Genomic DNA, 19,230 nt, shown 5'->3' with positions numbered 1-19,230 from the left:
GGACAGGATCTGTCTCTTCTACACAGCCCTCAGCGCCCAGACATGAGAGTGAAAGGAACGTCGTCTGGATCCACCCCTGTGGCCTGACCTATGACCCCTGTGGCCTGACCTATGACCCCGGCAACATGTCGTCAAGCTAAACTAATTACTGTCATAGTTTACTTCAGTATGTAGTGTTGATTGATTCCAAAACATGTTAGAGTATATAACTCTCTATGTCTCTCTCTCTCTCTGTGTCTCTCTCTCTCTCTCTCTCTCTCTCTCTCTCCTCTCTCTCTCTCTCTCTCTTTCAATCTTTCTCTCTGTCTCTGTCTCTCTCTCTCTCTCTCTCTGTGTCTCTCACTCTGTCTCTCTCTCTCTCTCTCTCTGCCTCTCTCTCTCTCTCTCTCTCTCTCACTCTCTCTCACTACTCTCTCTCTCTGTCTCTCTCACTCTCTCTCTCACTCTCTCTCTCTCTCTCTCTCTCTCTCTCTCTCTCTCTCTCTCTCTCTCTCTCTCTCTCTCAGGAGCTGTGTAAGGACCCTCGGCTCTTTGTGGATGGCATCAGCACGCGGGACTTGCACCAGGGCAGTCTGGGTATCTGCTGGATGGTGGCGGCTACGTCTTGCCTGGCTTCAGAGCCGTCGCTGTGGAAGAAGGTGAGAGGCCAAGGGCCTGGTCATCTATTCACTTTACAGAACAGTTCATATTGCACATCTGTGACACGTTCTAGTGTTTTGGTCCGCATGTCGGCAACCAACCGAAATGTTCTGACTTTTGAAACACGGAAATACATACGTGAGTAATCCCCACTGCTACCTAGTTAACTAGAACACTACTTTACATTGTTACCTAGTTAACTAGAACACTACTTTACATTGTTACCTAGTTAACTAGAACACTACTTTACATTGTTACCTAGTTAACTAGAACACTACTTTACACTGTTACCTAGTTAACTAGAACACTACTTTACACTGTTACCTAGTTAACTAGAACACTACTTTACATTGTTACCTAGTTAACTAGAACACTACTTTACACTGTTACCTAGTTAACTAGAACACTACTTTACATTGTTACTTAGTTAACTAGAACACTACTTTACACTGTTAGCAGGCTCACAAAACAAGCTGTGTTAGTTGACTAGCGATTAGCGAGTCATTGGTTTTCAACAACGCAGAAATGCATTCACATTTTTCGAAAGAAAAGTCTGATCATTAATGTAGTAGATGAGTATATAGCAGACTAATCTACCTATTCTCAGTCATGCGCACTGTATGTCCCTTACGACATTCCGTACTTTGAAGCTTCCCAGTGAGGTCACACTTACTTTGAGTCTGTGTCCGTGCATCCTTCATTAAGAATATAAAAATTAAATCGGACAACTTGTGGACCAAAACTCTATAACGTGTCACATATGTGTCACTGCTTTACATTTGGGGACAACACAAACTCGTTCAGTGAAACTCCTCCCACCCTCTCAAACCCCTCCCACCCTCTCCAACTCCTCCCCCCCTCTCAAACTCCTCCCACCCTCTTTAACTCCTCCCACCCTCTCAAACCCCTCCCCCCTCTCAAACTCCTCCCCCCCTCTCAAACCCCTCCCACCCTCTCAAACCCCTCCCACCCTCTCAAACTCCTCCCACCCTCTCCAACTCCTCCCACCCTCTCAAACTCCTCCCACCCTCTCAAACTCCTCCCACCCTCTCAAACCCCTCCCACCCTCTCAAACTCCTCCCACCCTCTCAAACCCCCTCAAACCCCTCCCACCCTCTCAAACCTCTCAAACCCCTCCCACCCTCTCAACCTCCTCCCACCCTCTCAAACCCCTCCAACTCCTCCCACCCTCTCAAACCTCTCAAACACATCCCACCCTCTCAAACCTCTCAAACCCCTCCCACCCTCTCAAACCCCTCCCACCCTCTCAAACACCTCCCACCCTCTCAAACCCCTCCTCCTCCCCCCAGGTGATCCCTGACCACGCAGAGCAGGAGTGGCATCCCAAGCGTCCGGATCTCTACGCCGGAATCTTCCACTTCCGCTTCTGGCGGCTGGGCGTCTGGACGGACGTGGTGGTGGACGACCGCCTGCCGGTCAGCGAGGACGGAGCCCTGCTGTTCTGCCGCTCCGCCACGCCCCGGGAGTTCTGGAGCGCTCTGCTAGAGAAGGCCTACGCCAAGTAAGTACTGGACCCTGCTAGAGAAGGCCTACGCCTAGTAAGTACTGCTAGAGAAGGCCTACGCCTAGTAAGTTCTACTAGAGAAGGCCTACGCCTAGTAAGTTCTGCTAGAGAAGGCCTACGCCTAGTAAGTTCTGGACCCTGCTAGAGAAGGCCTACGCCTAGTAAGTTCTGGACCCTGCTAGAGAAGGCCTGCCCTACGCCAAGTAAGTACTGGACCGTGCTAGAGAAGGCCTACGCCTAGTAAGTACTGCTAGAGAAGGCCTACGCCTAGTAAGTTCTACTAGAGAAGGCCTACGCCTAGTAAGTTCTGCTAGAGAAGGCCTACGCCTAGTAAGTTCTGGACCCTGCTAGAGAAGGCCTACGCCTAGTAAGTTCTGCTAGAGAAGGCCTACGCCTAGTAAGTTCTGCTAGAGAAGGCCTACGCCTAGTAAGTTCTATTAGAGAAGGCCTACGCCTAGTAAGTTCTACTAGAGAAGGCCTACGCCTAGTAAGTACTGCTAGAGAAGGCCTACGCCAAGTAAGTTCTGCTAGAGAAGGCCTACGCCTAGTAAGTTCTGCTAGAGAAGGCCTACGCCTAGTAAGTACTGCTAGAGAAGGCCTACGCCAAGTAAGTTCTGCTAGAGAAGGCCTACGCCTAGTAAATTCTGCTAGAGAAGGCCTACGCCTAGTAAGTACTGGACCCTGCTAGAGAAGGCCTACATCTAGTAAGTACTGGACCCTGCTAGAGAAGGCCTACGCCAAGTAAGTTCTGCTAGAGAAGGCCTACGCCTAGTAAGTTCTACTAGAGAAGGCCTACGCCTAGTAAGTTCTGCTAGAGAAGGCCTACGCCTAGTAAGTTCTGCTAGAGAAGGCCTACGCTTAGTAAGTTCTATTAGAGAAGGCCTATGCCTAGTAAGTTCTACTAGAGGAGGCCTACACCTAGTAAGTTCTGCTAGAGGAGGCCTACACCTAGTAAGTTCTGCTAGAGAAGGCCTACGCTTAGTAAGTTCTACTAGAGAAGGCCTACGCCTAGTTAGTTCTATTAGAGAAGGCCTACGCCTAGTAAGTTCTATTAGAGAAGGCCTACGCCAAGTAAGTTCTGCTAGAGAAGGCCTACGCCTAGTAAGTTCTGCTAGAGAAGGCCTACGCCTAGTAAGTTCTGCTAGAGAAGGCCTACGCCTAGTAAGTTCTGCTAGAGAAGGCCTACGCCAAGTAAGTTCTGCTAGAGAAGGCCTACGCCTAGTAAGTTCTGCTAGAGAAGGCCTACGCCTAGTAAGTTCTGCTAGAGAAGGCCTACGCCAAGTAAGTTCTATTAGAGAAGGCCTACGCCTAGTAAGTTCTGCTAGAGAAGGCCTACGCCAAGTAAGTTCTGCTAGAGAAGGCCTACATCTAGTAAGTTCTGCTAGAGAAGGCCTACGCCTAGTAAGTTCTGCTAGAGAAGGCCTACGCCTAGTAAGTTCTGCTAGAGAAGGCCTACGCCTAGTAAGTTCTGCTAGAGAAGGCCTACGCCAAGTAAGTTCTATTAGAGAAGGTCTACGCCTAGTAAGTTCTGCTAGAGAAGGCCTACGCCTAGTAAGTTCTGCTAGAGAAGGCCTACGCCTAGTAAGTTCTGCTAGAGAAGGCCTACGCCTAGTAAGTTCTGCTAGAGAAGGCCTACGCCTAGTAAGTTCTGCTAGAGAAGGCCTACGCCAAGTGAGAGACACCCTCTGGTCTTACATTTGTATGTTTTTGGCATTTAGCAGACGCCTGACTGACAGTCAATACATTTGACTAAGCCAGTGAATCATCAATCCACCAGTCGTAGCAGGAAGAGTAATCTAGCTCAGGCCAGGGGCCATAGGCAGTCGTCGTGATAGAAACAGTTTCCATAGACACTGGAGAAACAGTACAAGGGGGGCAATAGAAGTCTTAGGAGAAGTCTTAGGAGACACAGTATTGGGGAAAAGCAGGTGTCTCAGGAGACCCAGTGCTGGGGGGTAGTAGATGTCTCAGGAGGAGCAGTTAAGGGGTAACCTGAAGACATGGAGGTCTTCAGTCTCCGACGGAAGATGGGTAGTGACTCTGCAGTTCTAACAGCCGTGGGAAGTTTGTTCCACCAGCGGGGAGCCAGGGTAGTGAAGAGACGTGATCGGGCAGCTCAACTGCCTTGTTGGCGTAGAGGTGGCGGGGCCAGTCGAGCTGAAGTGGGTGAATGCAGTGGGTGTTTGACTACTATGACTCCCCCCCCCCCCCCTCCCCCCCCCCCTCAGGTTGAACGGCTGCTATGAAGCTCTGGAAGGCGGCAACACGGCAGAGGCGCTCATCGACTTCACCGGGGGGGTGTCGGAGCCCCTCAGTCTGGACCGGGAGGAGCTGACCCGCCACGCTGACCAGAGGAGGGCGCTGTTCCAGACCCTGGCCAAGGCCCACGGCCGGAGCGCCCTGATCACCTGCTCCATACGGGTCAGTACCCTGATCACCTGCTTCATACGGGTCAGTACTCTGATCACCTGCTTCATACGGGTCAGTGTCTCCCTGTCTCTCTCTCTCTCCCTGTCTCTCTCCCTCTCTCTCTCTCTCTCTCTGTCTCTCTCTCCCTCTCTCTCTCTCTCTCTCTGTCTCTCTCTCCCTCTCTCTCTCTCTCTCTGTCTCTCTCCCTCTCTCTCTCTCTCTCACTCTCTCTCTCTCCCTCTCTCTCTGTCTCTCTCCCTCTCTCTCTCTCTCTCTCCACTCTCTCTCTCTCTTTCTCTGTCTCTCTCCCTCTCTCTCTCCCCCTCTCTCTGTCTCTTGCGGGGCCCTTGCACTCTTGCCCAATACGGTATGATAAGAGAGTGTGTGTGTGTGTGTGGGGGGGGGGGGGGGGGGGGGGGCGTTAGTGAATGGTTTGGGATCAGGCCAGAGAGCTTTTATGATGGTGTTCAAGGTCACCTCTTCATACTGTACTCAGTGTTGCCAGATGGGATTGTTTTCCAGCCTAACCACAGTCTAAAAGCCGCCCAGTGTGATCATAAGTCGCCCAATTGGGCGGGAATACGCCCAATCTGGCAACACTGACTGTACTGGTAGTGAGTCTGAGGGGACAGGTGGTTGTGTGGAGCGTTAACCATGACCTTCACACAGTGTGACAGGAATGACACTGGGCTACGGTGGGCTTCTATTGTCTCTGACTTCCCCCATCCCCCCTCTCTCTCTCTCTTTCTCTCTCTCCCTCCCTCTCTCTCTCTCCCTCTCTCTCTCTCTCCCTCTCTCCCTCTCTCTCTCTCTCCCCCCTCTCTCCCTCTCTCTCTCTCTCTTTCCCCCCCTCTCTCCCTCTCTTTCTCTCTCTCTCTCTCTCTGCTAAATACCGAAAATGTAAAAATGTAAATGTCTCTCTCTCTCTCCCCTCTCCCCTCCCTCCCTCCCTCCCTCCCTCCCTCCCTCCCTCCCTCTCCCCCTCCCTCCCTCCCTCCCTCCCTCTCCCTCTCTCTCTCTTCCCTCCCTCCCTCTCTCCCCCCCCTCCCTCCCCTCCCTCCCTCCCTCGCCCCCTCCCTCCCTCCCTCCTCCCTCTCCCCCTCCCTCCCTCTCCCCCTCCCTCCCTCCCTCCCTCTCCCTCTCTCTCTCTCCCCCCCCTCCCTCCTCCCCCCTCCCTCCCTGTCTCTCCCCCCTTCCCTCCCCCTCCCTCTCTCCTCCCCCCCCCTTCCATCCCTCCCTCCCTCCTCCCCTCTCTCCCTCCCTCCCTCCCTCCTCCCCTCCCTCCCTCCCCTCCCTCCCTCCCTGCCAGCCAGCGGAGGGGGAGATGGTGGAGTCGGTGCTGGACTGCGGTCTGGTCCGGGGCCACGCCTACGGGGTGACGGCCGTGAGGAAGCTCCGGGCCGGGGGGGAGAAGAACCCGGGACCCGGCGGGCCGACCCGCCTCTGCATGGTGCGCATGAGGAACCCCTGGGGCACCGCGGACTGGACCGGGGCCTGGAGCCAGGGGTGAGGGGGGCTGGAGTCAGGGGTCAGGGGTCAGGGGTCAGGGGTGAGGGGGGAGGGGGGAGGGGTGAGGAGTCAGGGGTGGACGTGCTGTCTGTTCACATTAAGTTAAAAGAAGTAGAAGCCACATCCTCTTACATATATACAAAACAGTGCAAGACAGCCAATAAATAGTCAGGTAGGCTAATTGAATAGGTAACACCTGTGAGGACACACCTGAGTGAGATTACAATGCTGCCATCAATACATGAAAAAAGTGAACATTCATTGTCAAGACTTAAGTCTGGATTGTGGTTAGACCACCTCTGTGGTGGGCCACCGGTACATTGAGGTGAGGTGAGTCTCACAGCACACAGAGGTTTGGGACCCCAGACCAGAGCTGTGTTGTTGTGGTTGTGTCTCCCTGCAGGACCCAGCAGTGGAGGAGGGTGGGCCGGGGGGACAGGGAGAAGATGGGCCTGATCGTCAGAGACGTGGGAGAGTTCTGGTCAGTCAGCACAAAGCACCACGTACTGTATGATCAGTGAATATCACAACAACAACCAAATCGTGTTTATATTGGGGATGTCCTCCATGGTACCTACTGTTGTTGTGTGAGTGAGTGTGGAGTGTAGTGTGAGCCTGCGTGTTGTGTATCTGTTGGGTGGGCCTAAGGAGAAGAAGGCCTAACGGACATGTCCACCTGTACGCCACAGTGATCTTTTATGTTCATGTGAGCACACATACTGTGGGGGTGAGCACACATACTGTGGGGGAAATAAGTATTGAACACATGAACATTTTGTCCAGTAAATATTTTTCCAATGAGCCTATTCAAGTGAAACTTGCAGCAGACGTTGGTACTTAAATTTCGATTTTAAAAATCTAAACATTTAAATTTTAAATGTTTGCCATTTAGCAGACGCTTTTAATCCAAAGCGATTTACAATTACGAATTACAGGGACATTCCCCCTGGAGTAACTGAGGGCTAATTGCCTTACTCAAGGGCTACACACTAGTAGTGGTTTGGTTTCAGGCGGGATTTGAACTCACAACCTTCCGATCACAAGTCCAACTCACTATCCACTAGACCACCACTACCCCACGTTGGTATGAACTCAAACAATCCAGACGAAAAATCTAAACATTCAAATCCATATGGAAATTGTAAGGCGATCAACTTCTCCAGTATCGATTTAATTGAGTCGTCACTTTACAAGCGAGTTCGTTTAATCTCAACGAGACGTCCTTGATATCACTTCTTAAGATGATATGATCCAATCAAATATTAGGCACCACTACTGAACTGTTCATTAAGATAATATTTATTCAAGCACATCAGCAAGCAATAATTAGTTCATTTCCATGGAAAAGTGGTCTCATCTAGTTTCACCTCTGCAGGCCCGTCTCAGCTAGCCGTCAACAAGTTAACTGCAAGAGCTCCACCAGACCAGAGTCCCGTTTAGCCTTGGTACATAGTCTTTATACAATTCATCAAACATTTTGGGCTGGGTGATGCCCCCCCCTCTATCTGGTAGTTTTCCAAGTGTCAGCACAAATCCGTTGCAGCTGCAGAAAGTCTTCTCGTTAGCGTTGGCCTTCAATTCCTCTCTTGTGTGTTATCAGCAGTGTCCTGCTAGCGTCTCGTTCCCATGGTGATATCATACTTTGTATGAGCAGAGCATTGTGTCAGTGTCCTTATCAGAATGTCTTGTTATCAGAATGTCTTGTGAAAACACAACTATTGAAGTTACACAGTAATATTAGGATTTGATTTTGTAAGTTAAAGTATAGTATAGAAGAATAGACTTATCATTAATCATTAGTTATGAAAGTATAAAATCAGTACAGAAAAATAGAATATCATAACAGCAGGTATACAATGGTTGTTAGCACATAGGTAAAAAATAAGTAATTTATAGGCAGTTTGAATCATAAAACGTTCTTTTAGTCAGGAGCTTGTCTTCTTCTTGTCGCTCAAAAACAGAACCTCTCTTTTGGCTTTGCGTGACCTTCCTATTGTTCTCAACTGACCGCATTCACATATTATTTAAATGAGCACATAGTACATGATTTATCACTTCTAGTGATTTTAATACAAATTCCCAACAAATCCCCCCTTTGGTCATTAAAACAAAATTATGACCATTACAGAGAATTTGTAGCCAGAAAGGTGAGATGGGTCGTAGACCGCAAATGCCTTTATTTACACCATTCCTTCACAAAACTCCATAATTACAACATATCTTCAACTCCTGTATCATGATCCATCTCCTCACCCTCCAACAGTGACTGCTGCTGCTCAGCAATAAGCATTTGTAAGTGCATCTGTGTTCCAGCATCAACCTTGGTTAGGGCCGTAGTAATCAGTCGCTGTGCCAGGCCTCTAATGCAAGGGATAGCCAAACAGGATCAAACAGGATCAACAATGTGGCAGAGATGAGGAGGGCAGAGAGCATAGACATAGCCAGATTTTTCCATTTACCAAAAACAGATTCGAACCACTCTCCAATAACATTGTTAACTCCAGCGTTTGCATACACCTCTTTTAAACATCCTCATCACCATCTACCAAATGTGCCTCAGCACCAATAACATTAATTAGACCTGCACGGGCCACTATTCTTCCGTCATGCTTTGCGTCACCCCCCTTGTTACCCACACTGACCTTTCTTGGGGGGAGGCGGCCCCCTGTATGTCATCTATAGTCTGTACAGAGCATTTAGGTTTGTCTAGCTGGATTGAGACCAGCTGATGTTCTCTGGGGACATATCAATGGACTGCGCTTACATACCGCCGTTATCCAAAGCGCTTCAATGGCTTCTCATTCACCAATACACACATTCACACACCAATGGTGGCAAGCTGCCATACAAGGCGCCGGCCCTGGGAGCAATTCGGGTTTCAGTGTCTTGCCCAAGGACACTCTGACATGTGGCCTGCCGGGGCTCGAACCGCCGATCTGCCAACCTTGCGATCATTAGATGGCGGCTCTACTACCTCCTGCATCACAGCCACCCCCTCCTGATTTAGCGGCTGCATCTGCAGCATAATTTCCTTTTTCTTCGCCTGTGTCGGCTTTCGAGCGTCCCTTCAGCGGTGCCTCTAATCTAAAAGCAGATATCTATGGGGTGAGCCCCCACCTTTCCAAACATGTCTGCTACAGGTTTACTGAAATTGCCTGGCAGTCACGCATTCTAAGGAAGCAAAACAAATTGCAAGGCATTTAGACAAGAAACTGTAAAGTGATGATTAGGCCCAATGGATCTCCTGAAACCTCCAAAGGGATTATGGTGAGAGAACAAATAATGACTGTGAAATACCTGAACAGACAATTGACTCAAATCTGAGTGGAAATACTTGAACAGACAATGACTGACAAAATGGGAATGGACAAGGATTATTCATTTCCACTAAACGATATAAATGATGATGAGTTTCGAGAAATGGGATCACTGGACTGTGTGGATTATAATCCAGCTGCACCTAAAAACTATGAAGAGTTGAACTTTGAAAACTTTTGACTTTACAGAGCACAAAATGTATGACATTGAGAACAACATCGACCACTTCTACAACAATAATAACATCGAACCACTTCTACAACAATAATAACCGTCTGCAACTGTGACTATTACACAGAGGAACAATTCAAAAGTAATATAATATTGGATGGTATTTTATCAACAATACACTTCAGCAGTAGAAGTCTTTATAGAAACTTTAAGAAAACTAAGGACTATTTGAGACAGTTCACCAAGTTCAGCATCATTGCTGTATCGGAGACATGGCTCAGTAAAGAAAAAGAAGCCGATGTGGAACATGAGGACTATGAACTATTTACCTCCAACAGAACAAACAAGAAAGGAGTAGGAGTTGCCTTGTATGTAAATAATGACTGTGACTGTAAAATAGTAAAACATATGTCAATAACAATAGAAAACATTATGGATTGTGTCACTGTAGAAATAAAATAAGGAGAACTCTAAGACCATAATAATACACTTTGTATATAGAACTCCAGGATCCTGTCTTGACACATTCAAAGATATGATGGTTGATATGTATGATAAACTAAATGACAGAAAGACGGTCTTTGTATGAGGGGACTTAAATATAGATTTGTTGAACCCAAATGAACACAAAAAAAATGTTACAGACATCATGGACACAATGTACAGTATATGTGTATTTCCTACAATCTTAAAACCGACTAGAATAACAATTAACAGTGCTCCTTTAATAGATAACATTTTTACCAATGAAATTGGGAGTAAAATAGTAAGTAGAATGCTATTACCGTAAATAAACAGAGCTGCCTATCAAGACCCAACTAACAAATTATTCATAAACCCCTATGATCTCAAATTTAAAGAATTGGTGGACTTCAAAATGGCACAAGTAATTCTACAAAGTAAAAAAAATATATATAAGATGCTTTCAGACTTTATCCAGAGGCTGTTCCAAGTTAGACAGACTAATTACGAACTCAGAGGAATATGTATATTTATGAAAACAAAGATCAAAACAAATGCAAAACATAGATGTATAACATTTAAAGGAGCCTACCCATGGAACACCGCCGAAAAGGAAATGAAAATGTGCAGCACACCAAAAGGACTAAAAAAATCACAAAAAATAAGATGATTAACAAGTATAAAAACAGAGGCCTAAACACAGCCCTTGTTTGGTATCCTTGAACCCCCCCGCCAACATGCGCAAGTAAAGTCCTGTTCACAAATGTTTCCCTGTCTTGACCATGCACTCATGAACATATTGCAGAAGTGCGTAGCATTAAGGCGTCCCACGTCGCCCCCCTTTCCCGTCCTGTTAAGGCAGTCGTAGGCTTTTTCTAAGTGTAAAGGGTGATGTCCCTCATATATCATGGGGCCTTTAGTTCTATTCATACCGGGGCAGTATGTTCTCCCCCTCGTCCCATCTCTACTGGAGAATTTGAACAATTATCAGGCTTGTAGGGGGAGAAACAGTGTACTCTCTCTAGGTTGTTTCAAGCAGACTAAACAATGAATTTAGAATGAATTTAGAAATGGTGGATATTGTGTAGTTAACCCAGTTAATTTAATAGTTAATTAATAAATTGTATAAATAATTGTGGCTATAACCCAGTTGTACCAAACATTTTAATTTGATTTGATTTGCTTCTCCATTTATCTCGAACATTTCAACCACAAAAACACACAAATCTTCAACAACAAAAACAAACCCCCAAAAATAAATAAAAATACAAATAAAATAAGATATAAATTGAAATAAAATATATCTTCCTCGACATGGAAGCAACAGTCGGCAATTGCCCTGTTCGATAAAAGACAGAAAGAAACAAAACCCATGGTCCTGCCCCTTCCCCACAATATCATACCATTACGCAATAGATTATCTATCAATATCTATAATAATATGGCTATCCACTATAGCTAACCAGGAACCAAATATCCACAAAAATACCAGTTCACGTCATTCTCAAACTCCTCCAACCTATATCCCTCCAAACCACTCAATAGTATTACTTGTTTTCATTGTTACATCAAGGCCATTCAAAATGGACACCCCACAAACTGAGATGCACCTGCCCCTGAGCGCTGCACGGACAACAGGCTGTTCTCCACAATTTCCCTCCTAGACTACAACCCCCATCTCTGCTCATGAACAAAACATTTTTTGTAAGTTGCCAGGGACCTTATTTTGTGTTACTTTAAACATGATTCGTGCAGCTCTGGATTTACACTACATTTACACTCAGTTTGACTTTCTGTTATTTGTATATAATTGGTATGATCTCTATGAAGTACAATCCTTATAGCTCTTTTTGCAATGTGCATATCTTTTCTAGGTTGGTTTTATATGTATTTCCCCAAACTTCAACACAATATGACAGATAGGGTACAATGAGTGTGCAATAAAGAGTGTATAGTGATTTCTGATTTAAGATGTATTTAATTTTACCCAGAATTCCCAAGCTTTTCGCAATCTTTGAGCACAGATATTTTATATGTGGTTTCCAGCAGAGTTTGTGGTCTATTTAAAACACCCAAAAACTTGATTTCATATACTCTATTGATTTTGACATTTTCAATTTCCAGATGGAGCTCTGTATTTATATTGCAATCTCCAAATTGCATGAATTTGGCTTTATTCAGATTTAATGATAGCTTGTTTGTCTCAACCCAGCATTTTAATTTGTACAATTCCTTCTTTGCCACCTTTAAAAGCTGCTGCAGATCTTCCCCATAACATAACATATTTCTGTCATCTGCCAAGACAACCAATTCGACCCCTGTGGGCACCACAGGTAATATTTAAGCACCTTGATTTGTTCTGGCCTATTTGAACAAATTGCTGTCTATTACTAATATAGCTTTTAAGCCATTCAAGTGCGACCCCTCTGACACCATACCTGTCCTTTTTTTTTTTTTTTTTTTTAAAGTAGAATCTCATGATCTATTGTGTCGAATGCTTTTTTAAGGTCAATGAATATGCCCAATGCATATTTCTTTCTCTCTGTACAAGTTGTTATTTGCTTCTACTAGCTCCATTAATGCCATGGCAGTAGATCTAGCTGTTCTGAAACCATACTGACTATCCATTAGTAGTTGATGTTTGTCAATGAAATTGGCCAGTCTTTCATCATATAGTTTCTCTAACCCTAACCCTAACTCTAACTGTTATAATAAGGATACCGGTCTGTAATTGGTGAAGAGGTGTTTATCTGTTGAAGTTTTGTTCATACATTTGTTTACCATATCAGTATATCAGTAAAATATTTTTATTTTTTCCTACAGTTCCCATCGATATTGAGTCAGTGATTCTCTCTCCACAGTCCTCCTCAGCAAATCTCTTTCCAGTGCCGTTTATTTCTTTAACTAGTTTTGGCCCCATATCAACAACATATATATACTTATATATACTGTATATATATATATATGTTTTTTTTTCTTAAATCCATCCACCACCTAATTTATAAGGCTAATTTTCCCGTCATTGTCTGTAAAATGTTCTACTTTGTTCCTTTAACATTATTTTTTATCCACAGATTTTCAGAATATTTATTCTTATTGCTACATTGTTTTAGTGGGCAGTTTCTGTCATATAGAACTTTAAATGTTTCTAGGAATAACCCATACGCTTTGTCCACATCTGATTCTTCATATATATACTCTTCTAATTCCATTTTAATAACTCATTTCTAAAAGCAGATATGGATTCCTCAGTTCTACTGTCTTGTATGTCATTTCCTTTAACTCCCTCTTCTTTCTATAATTACATTCATAAAATGAAAAGACAGGCAGGTGATCGCTAATATCATGGATTAATAGTCCACTTGTTGTGTTACTTTCCACATTATTTGAGGCTTAGTGCATGCTGACAGAGTCGCCAGGAAATTGAAAATGTTATACATGTGGTGGGTCTGCTTTGGTACAGTGTGACAAGAGAGGCCACCCTGTACCCGGTTTACCTTCGACTCTGACAGCGTGTGAGGTGGTCAATATACCTCCCACGGTCTTGTCCACCACGTCGCCTGGGTCTAAAATAGGAGTCTGTTTTGCCGTTGTCTGCTTTCTCCGCAGCATTCAGTTCCTGTGAAGAGAAAACTCGATTGAGAGTTAGAGTTTTGACATATTCATTTTCATGGAGAGGAGGTCGAAGCCACCTCCCTCTGTCTCTGTATCATGTCGGCAAGCTTTCTTTTAATAGATTAGGGAAACTAAACCGTGTTATGAATTCCTTTAAGAGGCACTTTATTACAGACTGCAGCATCCTCCCGTTTACACGGATATGCTTCAGGCCACCTTGACAATCTATCAATCACTCCCATGTCCGTGAAGTCAATACATATCTCTCATTATTAGTATTCTGCATGGGGCTTCCCCGGTGACTTTCCTGCCGCCGGGAAGTGTTACTGTTAATCCGTCTGGTCCACAAGTTACCTCCGCGTTCAATTTACATAGCAGGTCCCTCCCCATTAAGTTTACGGGGCATTGGGGAGCGAACAGGTAGTTGTGTGACAATTTCTGGTGGCCTATTTCTGTTTCTAGGGGGATTGTGTATTTCTGTGTCTGTGCCTGTCCGGAGTAGCCTACTGACGTCATGGCCAGATTTTCCGACAGAGGAGGAACTCTACCCTTGTGGTTTGTCATGGTGGACGCTGCTGCTCCAGTATCCATGAACTGTTTTTTCTCTCCTCCCATCAGTATTTCAATCATTGGTTCTTCGTTCGGGTGGAAGTGGTAGGTTCCTCTTTCGCCTCCCGGGCATCCCTATAGGCTTTGACCATAAGGAGCCCCTCCTTGTGGTTGATTCATCATGGGGGCCATCATGGTTGGTGCCGGTTGGCCTGGCATCGGGCCCCCCCACTGTTGCTGTGTGGGGGGTCGAAACTGCTGGGGCTGCCATTGCTGCTGCTGCGTTGGTCCCCATGACTGCTGTTGGCCCCCTTGGTTAGGGCATTTCTTCTTCCAGTGTCCTGTTCCTCCACATGTGTGGCAGGAACCTGCTCCTGGTGCTATTGGTCCTCCACGGCCTCTCCTGCGGCCTCCTCGCCCACGTCCTCTCCCTCCGCCTCTCTGTTGATATTCGGGGAAGGATTGGTACTGAGCCGGGGGCTGTGGTGCTGCAGAGGCCTGCGGCACCTCTCCAAGCTGGACCAATATCTTGCATTCTTTACATTCCTTCTTCCTTGCCGTAGCCACAGCCACAGCTACGGTCACCTGCATTTTCAACAACCTCTCACGCTGCACGGCCTGTTTCTCCTCGGTCTCGTCGGTTTTTCTTTCTTCTGAATTAATTAAGGTCTTATATTATATCTTATAGGGTCTCTGTGTGTATCTATCTTGTCGCTATGTATTCTTCTGTCTTATGTGTTCTGCATTATCTGCTCATCTAGATAGTCATTCTACTGAGGGTTCACTGTATCGTGTGGCTATGCTGCCACCCTTATATCAATATTATTATTGCCAACCAATACTAAACAAACTGAACAACTAAACAAAACCACAATGTAATCAAACACCCCAAATATACCACTATTGCAAAGACGACGAGACACAAAATCACCGTGCGTCAGAGACACTCCTAGTGAGCCTTTTTTTCCTTTTTTTTTCTTTTTTTTTTTTCTGCTGTCTGCGCTTCAATGGTGGGTCACACCCGCAGCACAACACTTCTTTAAACACCTTGAACGAGGCATAACATACAACTATCCCTTTTAATAGTAATAATTACAATAATAATAACAATTCCATCTATGATTCACATACAATATTACGTAACACCTTTGCATGAGTTTAGAATTATAAGGTTATATCTCCGCTTAGGGTAGTTCAGAGATATTGAGCGTCAACGTTTTTACATTCCATTATGTTCCGTGAGATGGAACCCTTGTATTTTATGAATTACCCACTCAAAATGTCAACATTTTAAAAATAACACCACACATTAATAAACCACTTAATGGATCAGATTATGCAAAAAACTCAATTTTGACTAAAACGATGATAGAACCTTATAATCCTAACGTCACAATTGTTTTAGCGCCCGCTGTGAGAGGAGGCACGCTAATACTAGGACCTCTACCGGACTGCAGTCCTGCCGTAGACGCTACCCTACTCGCAATGACCTCACTTCTCACTTGGTTTGCAAGGTATTTCAACCTTCGGGACACCGTCCTTTCATTAGACCTCGTCGGGTCTAAACTGGGGGCTGGTTACCTCTTAATATCCAGGACTGTCGTGTCTTTCCTTACCTTAGACCTCGGCGGGTCTATCCTGGGGACTGTTACCCCTCTTTATTTCCAGGACTTAGCTACTGTCCCTTCTTTAGACCTCGGCGGGTCTTATTACACGTTAATACAAGATGTGCTTAAATATCAGACAGTGGTGTTCAATAATGTATAGAATGTCAATTTAATTAATGATTATCCTTACTTTTGACGGATTCTTCACAGACACAGATCAGAATGGGTTTGACACACGATTCATGGCCCAGCACTTCCACCTAGAATACTATTGTCTACCTAAGCAGATTTCATTAAATGGCTCTGCTCACCTTTTTTGTGTTGGTACCGTGGAAGTGCTTAGTCCGAACCCAGCCTCGCCCACTCCTCCTTGCATCCCGTTGAAGATCACGTCGGGGTCACCAATTTTGTAAGGCGATCAACTTCTCCAGTATCGATTTAATTGAGTCGTCACTTTACAAGCGAGTTCGTTTAATCTCAACGAGACGTCCTTGATATCACTTCTTAAGATGATATGATCCAATCAAATATTAGGCACCACTACTGAACTGTTCATTAAGATAATATTTATTCAAGCACATCAGCAAGCAATAATTAGTTCATTTCCATGGAAAAGTGGTCTCATCTAGTTTCACCTCTGCAGGCCCGTCTCAGCTAGCCGTCAACAAGTTAACTGCAAGAGCTCCACCAGACCAGAGTCCCGTTTAGCCTTGGTACATAGTCTTTATACAATTCATCAAACATTTTGGGCTGGGTGATGCCCCCCCCTCTATCTGGTAGTTTTCCAAGTGTCAGCACAAATCCGTTGCAGCTGCAGAAAGTCTTCTCGTTAGCGTTGGCCTTCAATTCCTCTCTTGTGTGTTATCAGCAGTGTCCTGCTAGCGTCTCGTTCCCATGGTGATATCATACTTTGTATGAGCAGAGCATTGTGTCAGTGTCCTTATCAGAATGTCTTGTTATCAGAATGTCTTGTGAAAACACAACTATTGAAGTTACACAGTAATATTAGGATTTGATTTTGTAAGTTAAAGTATAGTATAGAAGAATAGACTTATCATTAATCATTAGTTATGAAAGTATAAAATCAGTACAGAAAAATAGAATATCATAACAGCAGGTATACAATGGTTGTTAGCACATAGGTAAAAAATAAGTAATTTATAGGCAGTTTGAATCATAAAACGTTCTTTTAGTCAGGAGCTTGTCTTCTTCTTGTCGCTCAAAAACAGAACCTCTCTTTTGGCTTTGCGTGACCTTCCTATTGTTCTCAACTGACCGCATTCACATATTATTTAAATGAGCACATAGTACATGATTTATCACTTCTAGTGATTTTAATACAAATTCCCAACAAAATAAAGTTGTGTGTAATAAAGTGGAATGGAAAAACAGGAAAAAAGTATGGACACACTATAGAAAAGCAGTACACCGCAGCAAGGGAAGGCAAGGAACCAGCTGAAAACCACAACTGATTAGGAGGCAACTCTACCTCCAATCTGTGCTAATTAATGTCAGCTGGGTTAGAATATATTGATGGGCTATAAAACTTTTCTTTTTCTTTTTTTTAAATATTGATGTGTTCAATACTTATTTCCCCCATTGTACTTACCCCTCAGGATGGAGTTTGAGGACTTCTCTCCCTCTCTCTCTCTCTCTCTCTCTCTCTCTCTCTCTCTCTCTCTCTCTCTCTCTCTCTCTCTCTCTCTCTCTCCCTCAGGATGGAGTTTGAGGACTTCTGCCGCTACTTCACAGACGTGGTGGTGTGCCGTCTGGTGGAGCAGACCCTGCTGTGGCCTAGGTCCCGCTGGAGGGAGGTGCGCTGCTTTGGGGAGTGGACCCCAGCTCCCAACACCCCCGGGACGGCCCCCCCGTCCACCACCCGCCTCCCAGCCAGCCACCAGGCACCCAACCTGGGGAAGAAAACCACCACCACCGCCATCAAGCCTGGAGGAACCCGTCTGAGAGGAGACCGCAAGGAGGAGAGGCTGGGAGAGAGACAGAGGGTCGGAGGAGGAGGAGGAGGAGGAGGAGGAGGGGGGAGGGACAGAGCTGTTCCCGTGAAGGAAAGGGAGAAGAAGAGGAAGAGGAAGGAGGAGGGAGTGAGGGACGCAGGAAGAGAGGGAGGAGCAGACGGAGAATGGGAAGACCAGAGGGATAAGAGGAGTCGATGTGGAGGCTGTATCAACCACAGAGACACCTTTCTACACAACCCCCAGGTGAGTCTGTTGACCTGACACATAGGTGAATGCTCATAACTAATAATTCATTAAATTTATATAGCGCTTTTCCGAGGCTCAAAGACGCTGAAAAAAAAAAAAATACTGGCCAGTGGCACTGCCTTACTGTTTGGCCAACTTAGTTTGGCATAAAGAATATATTCTCCTAAAATATAAAAGTCCTATCCGCTTGTTAAGTCGTGACGTGTTTCCGGGTCCAACGTTGGCTGAGGCGCTGTCTTCGAAATGCCGAAATAATAATAATAATAAATTATATTTATATAGCGCTTTTCCGAGGCTCAAATACCCTGACAATGTGGAGAAAACGGGAAAGTGCTGTGTCCCTTCTTGTATGAATAGATCCGAGTCTAAAAAACGATTAAACTGTCATTCTACCGCTGTAGTTCACAGGTACTCTGGTGCGGGGAATTTCTGGTTTGGACTCGGAAATGGCTAAACGTCACTTTTGACGTCAGACTTAACAAGCGGATAGAACTGGTAACCCTAAAGGGCATGAATGGAAGCATACTAGACCTGCGTTTAAATACCTGCAGAAATATGTTTACATTGCATTTACTTTTACTTTTACAGTAAACATATCTACAACCTTTCAGGGTAATAGTAACATCCTCTCTCCCTACCACTGCCTCTCTTTGTTTGGATACAGTATAGAGTTACACTATCTAAGGCTGCATTAGTGAGCTCATCAGATCAGAAAAGGTTGTTTGTGAAGTATGAATTGCTGTTGGGAGCCATAGATCCCTCAACAGGATTAAAATAAGGGAGGTGATAATGGAACTGTGTCTCTCTGGAGCTGTTCTTAGACCCATCTCTCTCTCTCTGTCTCTCCCTCTCTCTCTCTCTCTCTCTCTCTCTCTCTCTCTCTCCCTCTCTCTCCCTCTCTCGCTCTCTCTCTCTCTTTCTTTCTCTGTCTCTCCCTCTCCCTCTCTCTCTCTCTCTCTCTCGCTCTCTCTCTCTCTCTCTCTCTCGCTCTCTCTCTTTCTTTCTTTCTCTGTCTCTCCCTCTCCCTCTCTCTCTCTCTCTCTCTCTCTCTCTCTCGCTCTCTCTCTCTCTCTCTCTCGCTCTCTCTCTTTCTTTCTCTGTCTCTCCCTCTCTCTCTCCCCCCCTCCCTCCCTCTCCCTCTCCCTCTCCCTCTCTCTCTCTCTCTCTCTCTCTCTCTCTCTCTCTCTCTCTCTCTCTCTCTCTCTCT

The 19,230-nt window shown here is 45.4% G+C and overlaps 1 protein-coding gene across 2 annotated transcripts in view; it reads left to right on the top strand.

Moving 5' to 3' along the window:
- LOC308169287 (calpain-5) overlaps positions 1–19,230 on the top strand; it is a gene marked incomplete at both ends in the record, with an annotated part of 28,413 nt that overhangs the window by 5,994 nt on the left and 3,189 nt on the right. The window contains 5 exons of one of the 2 annotated variants that reach the window (XM_080543967.1): positions 4,393–4,585; positions 5,883–6,079; positions 6,486–6,563; positions 17,522–17,674; positions 17,891–18,020. In XM_080543967.1, coding sequence (XP_080400093.1) covers positions 4,393–4,585; positions 5,883–6,079; positions 6,486–6,563; positions 17,522–17,674; positions 17,891–18,020 — 751 coding nt within the window. Of the gene's footprint in view, positions 1–4,392; positions 4,586–5,882; positions 6,080–6,485; positions 6,564–17,521; positions 18,021–19,230 lie in introns of both variants that reach the window. The other variant, XM_080543966.1, reaches the window with a different exon arrangement.

This window comes from Nansenia antarctica (assembly GCF_963989245.1).
Source record: "Nansenia antarctica genome assembly, chromosome: 13".
Classification (NCBI taxonomy): domain Eukaryota; kingdom Metazoa; phylum Chordata; class Actinopteri; order Argentiniformes; family Microstomatidae; genus Nansenia; species Nansenia antarctica.
The sequence above is the reverse complement of the archived record's forward strand: the minus strand, read 5'-3'. Positions and strand labels throughout refer to the sequence as shown.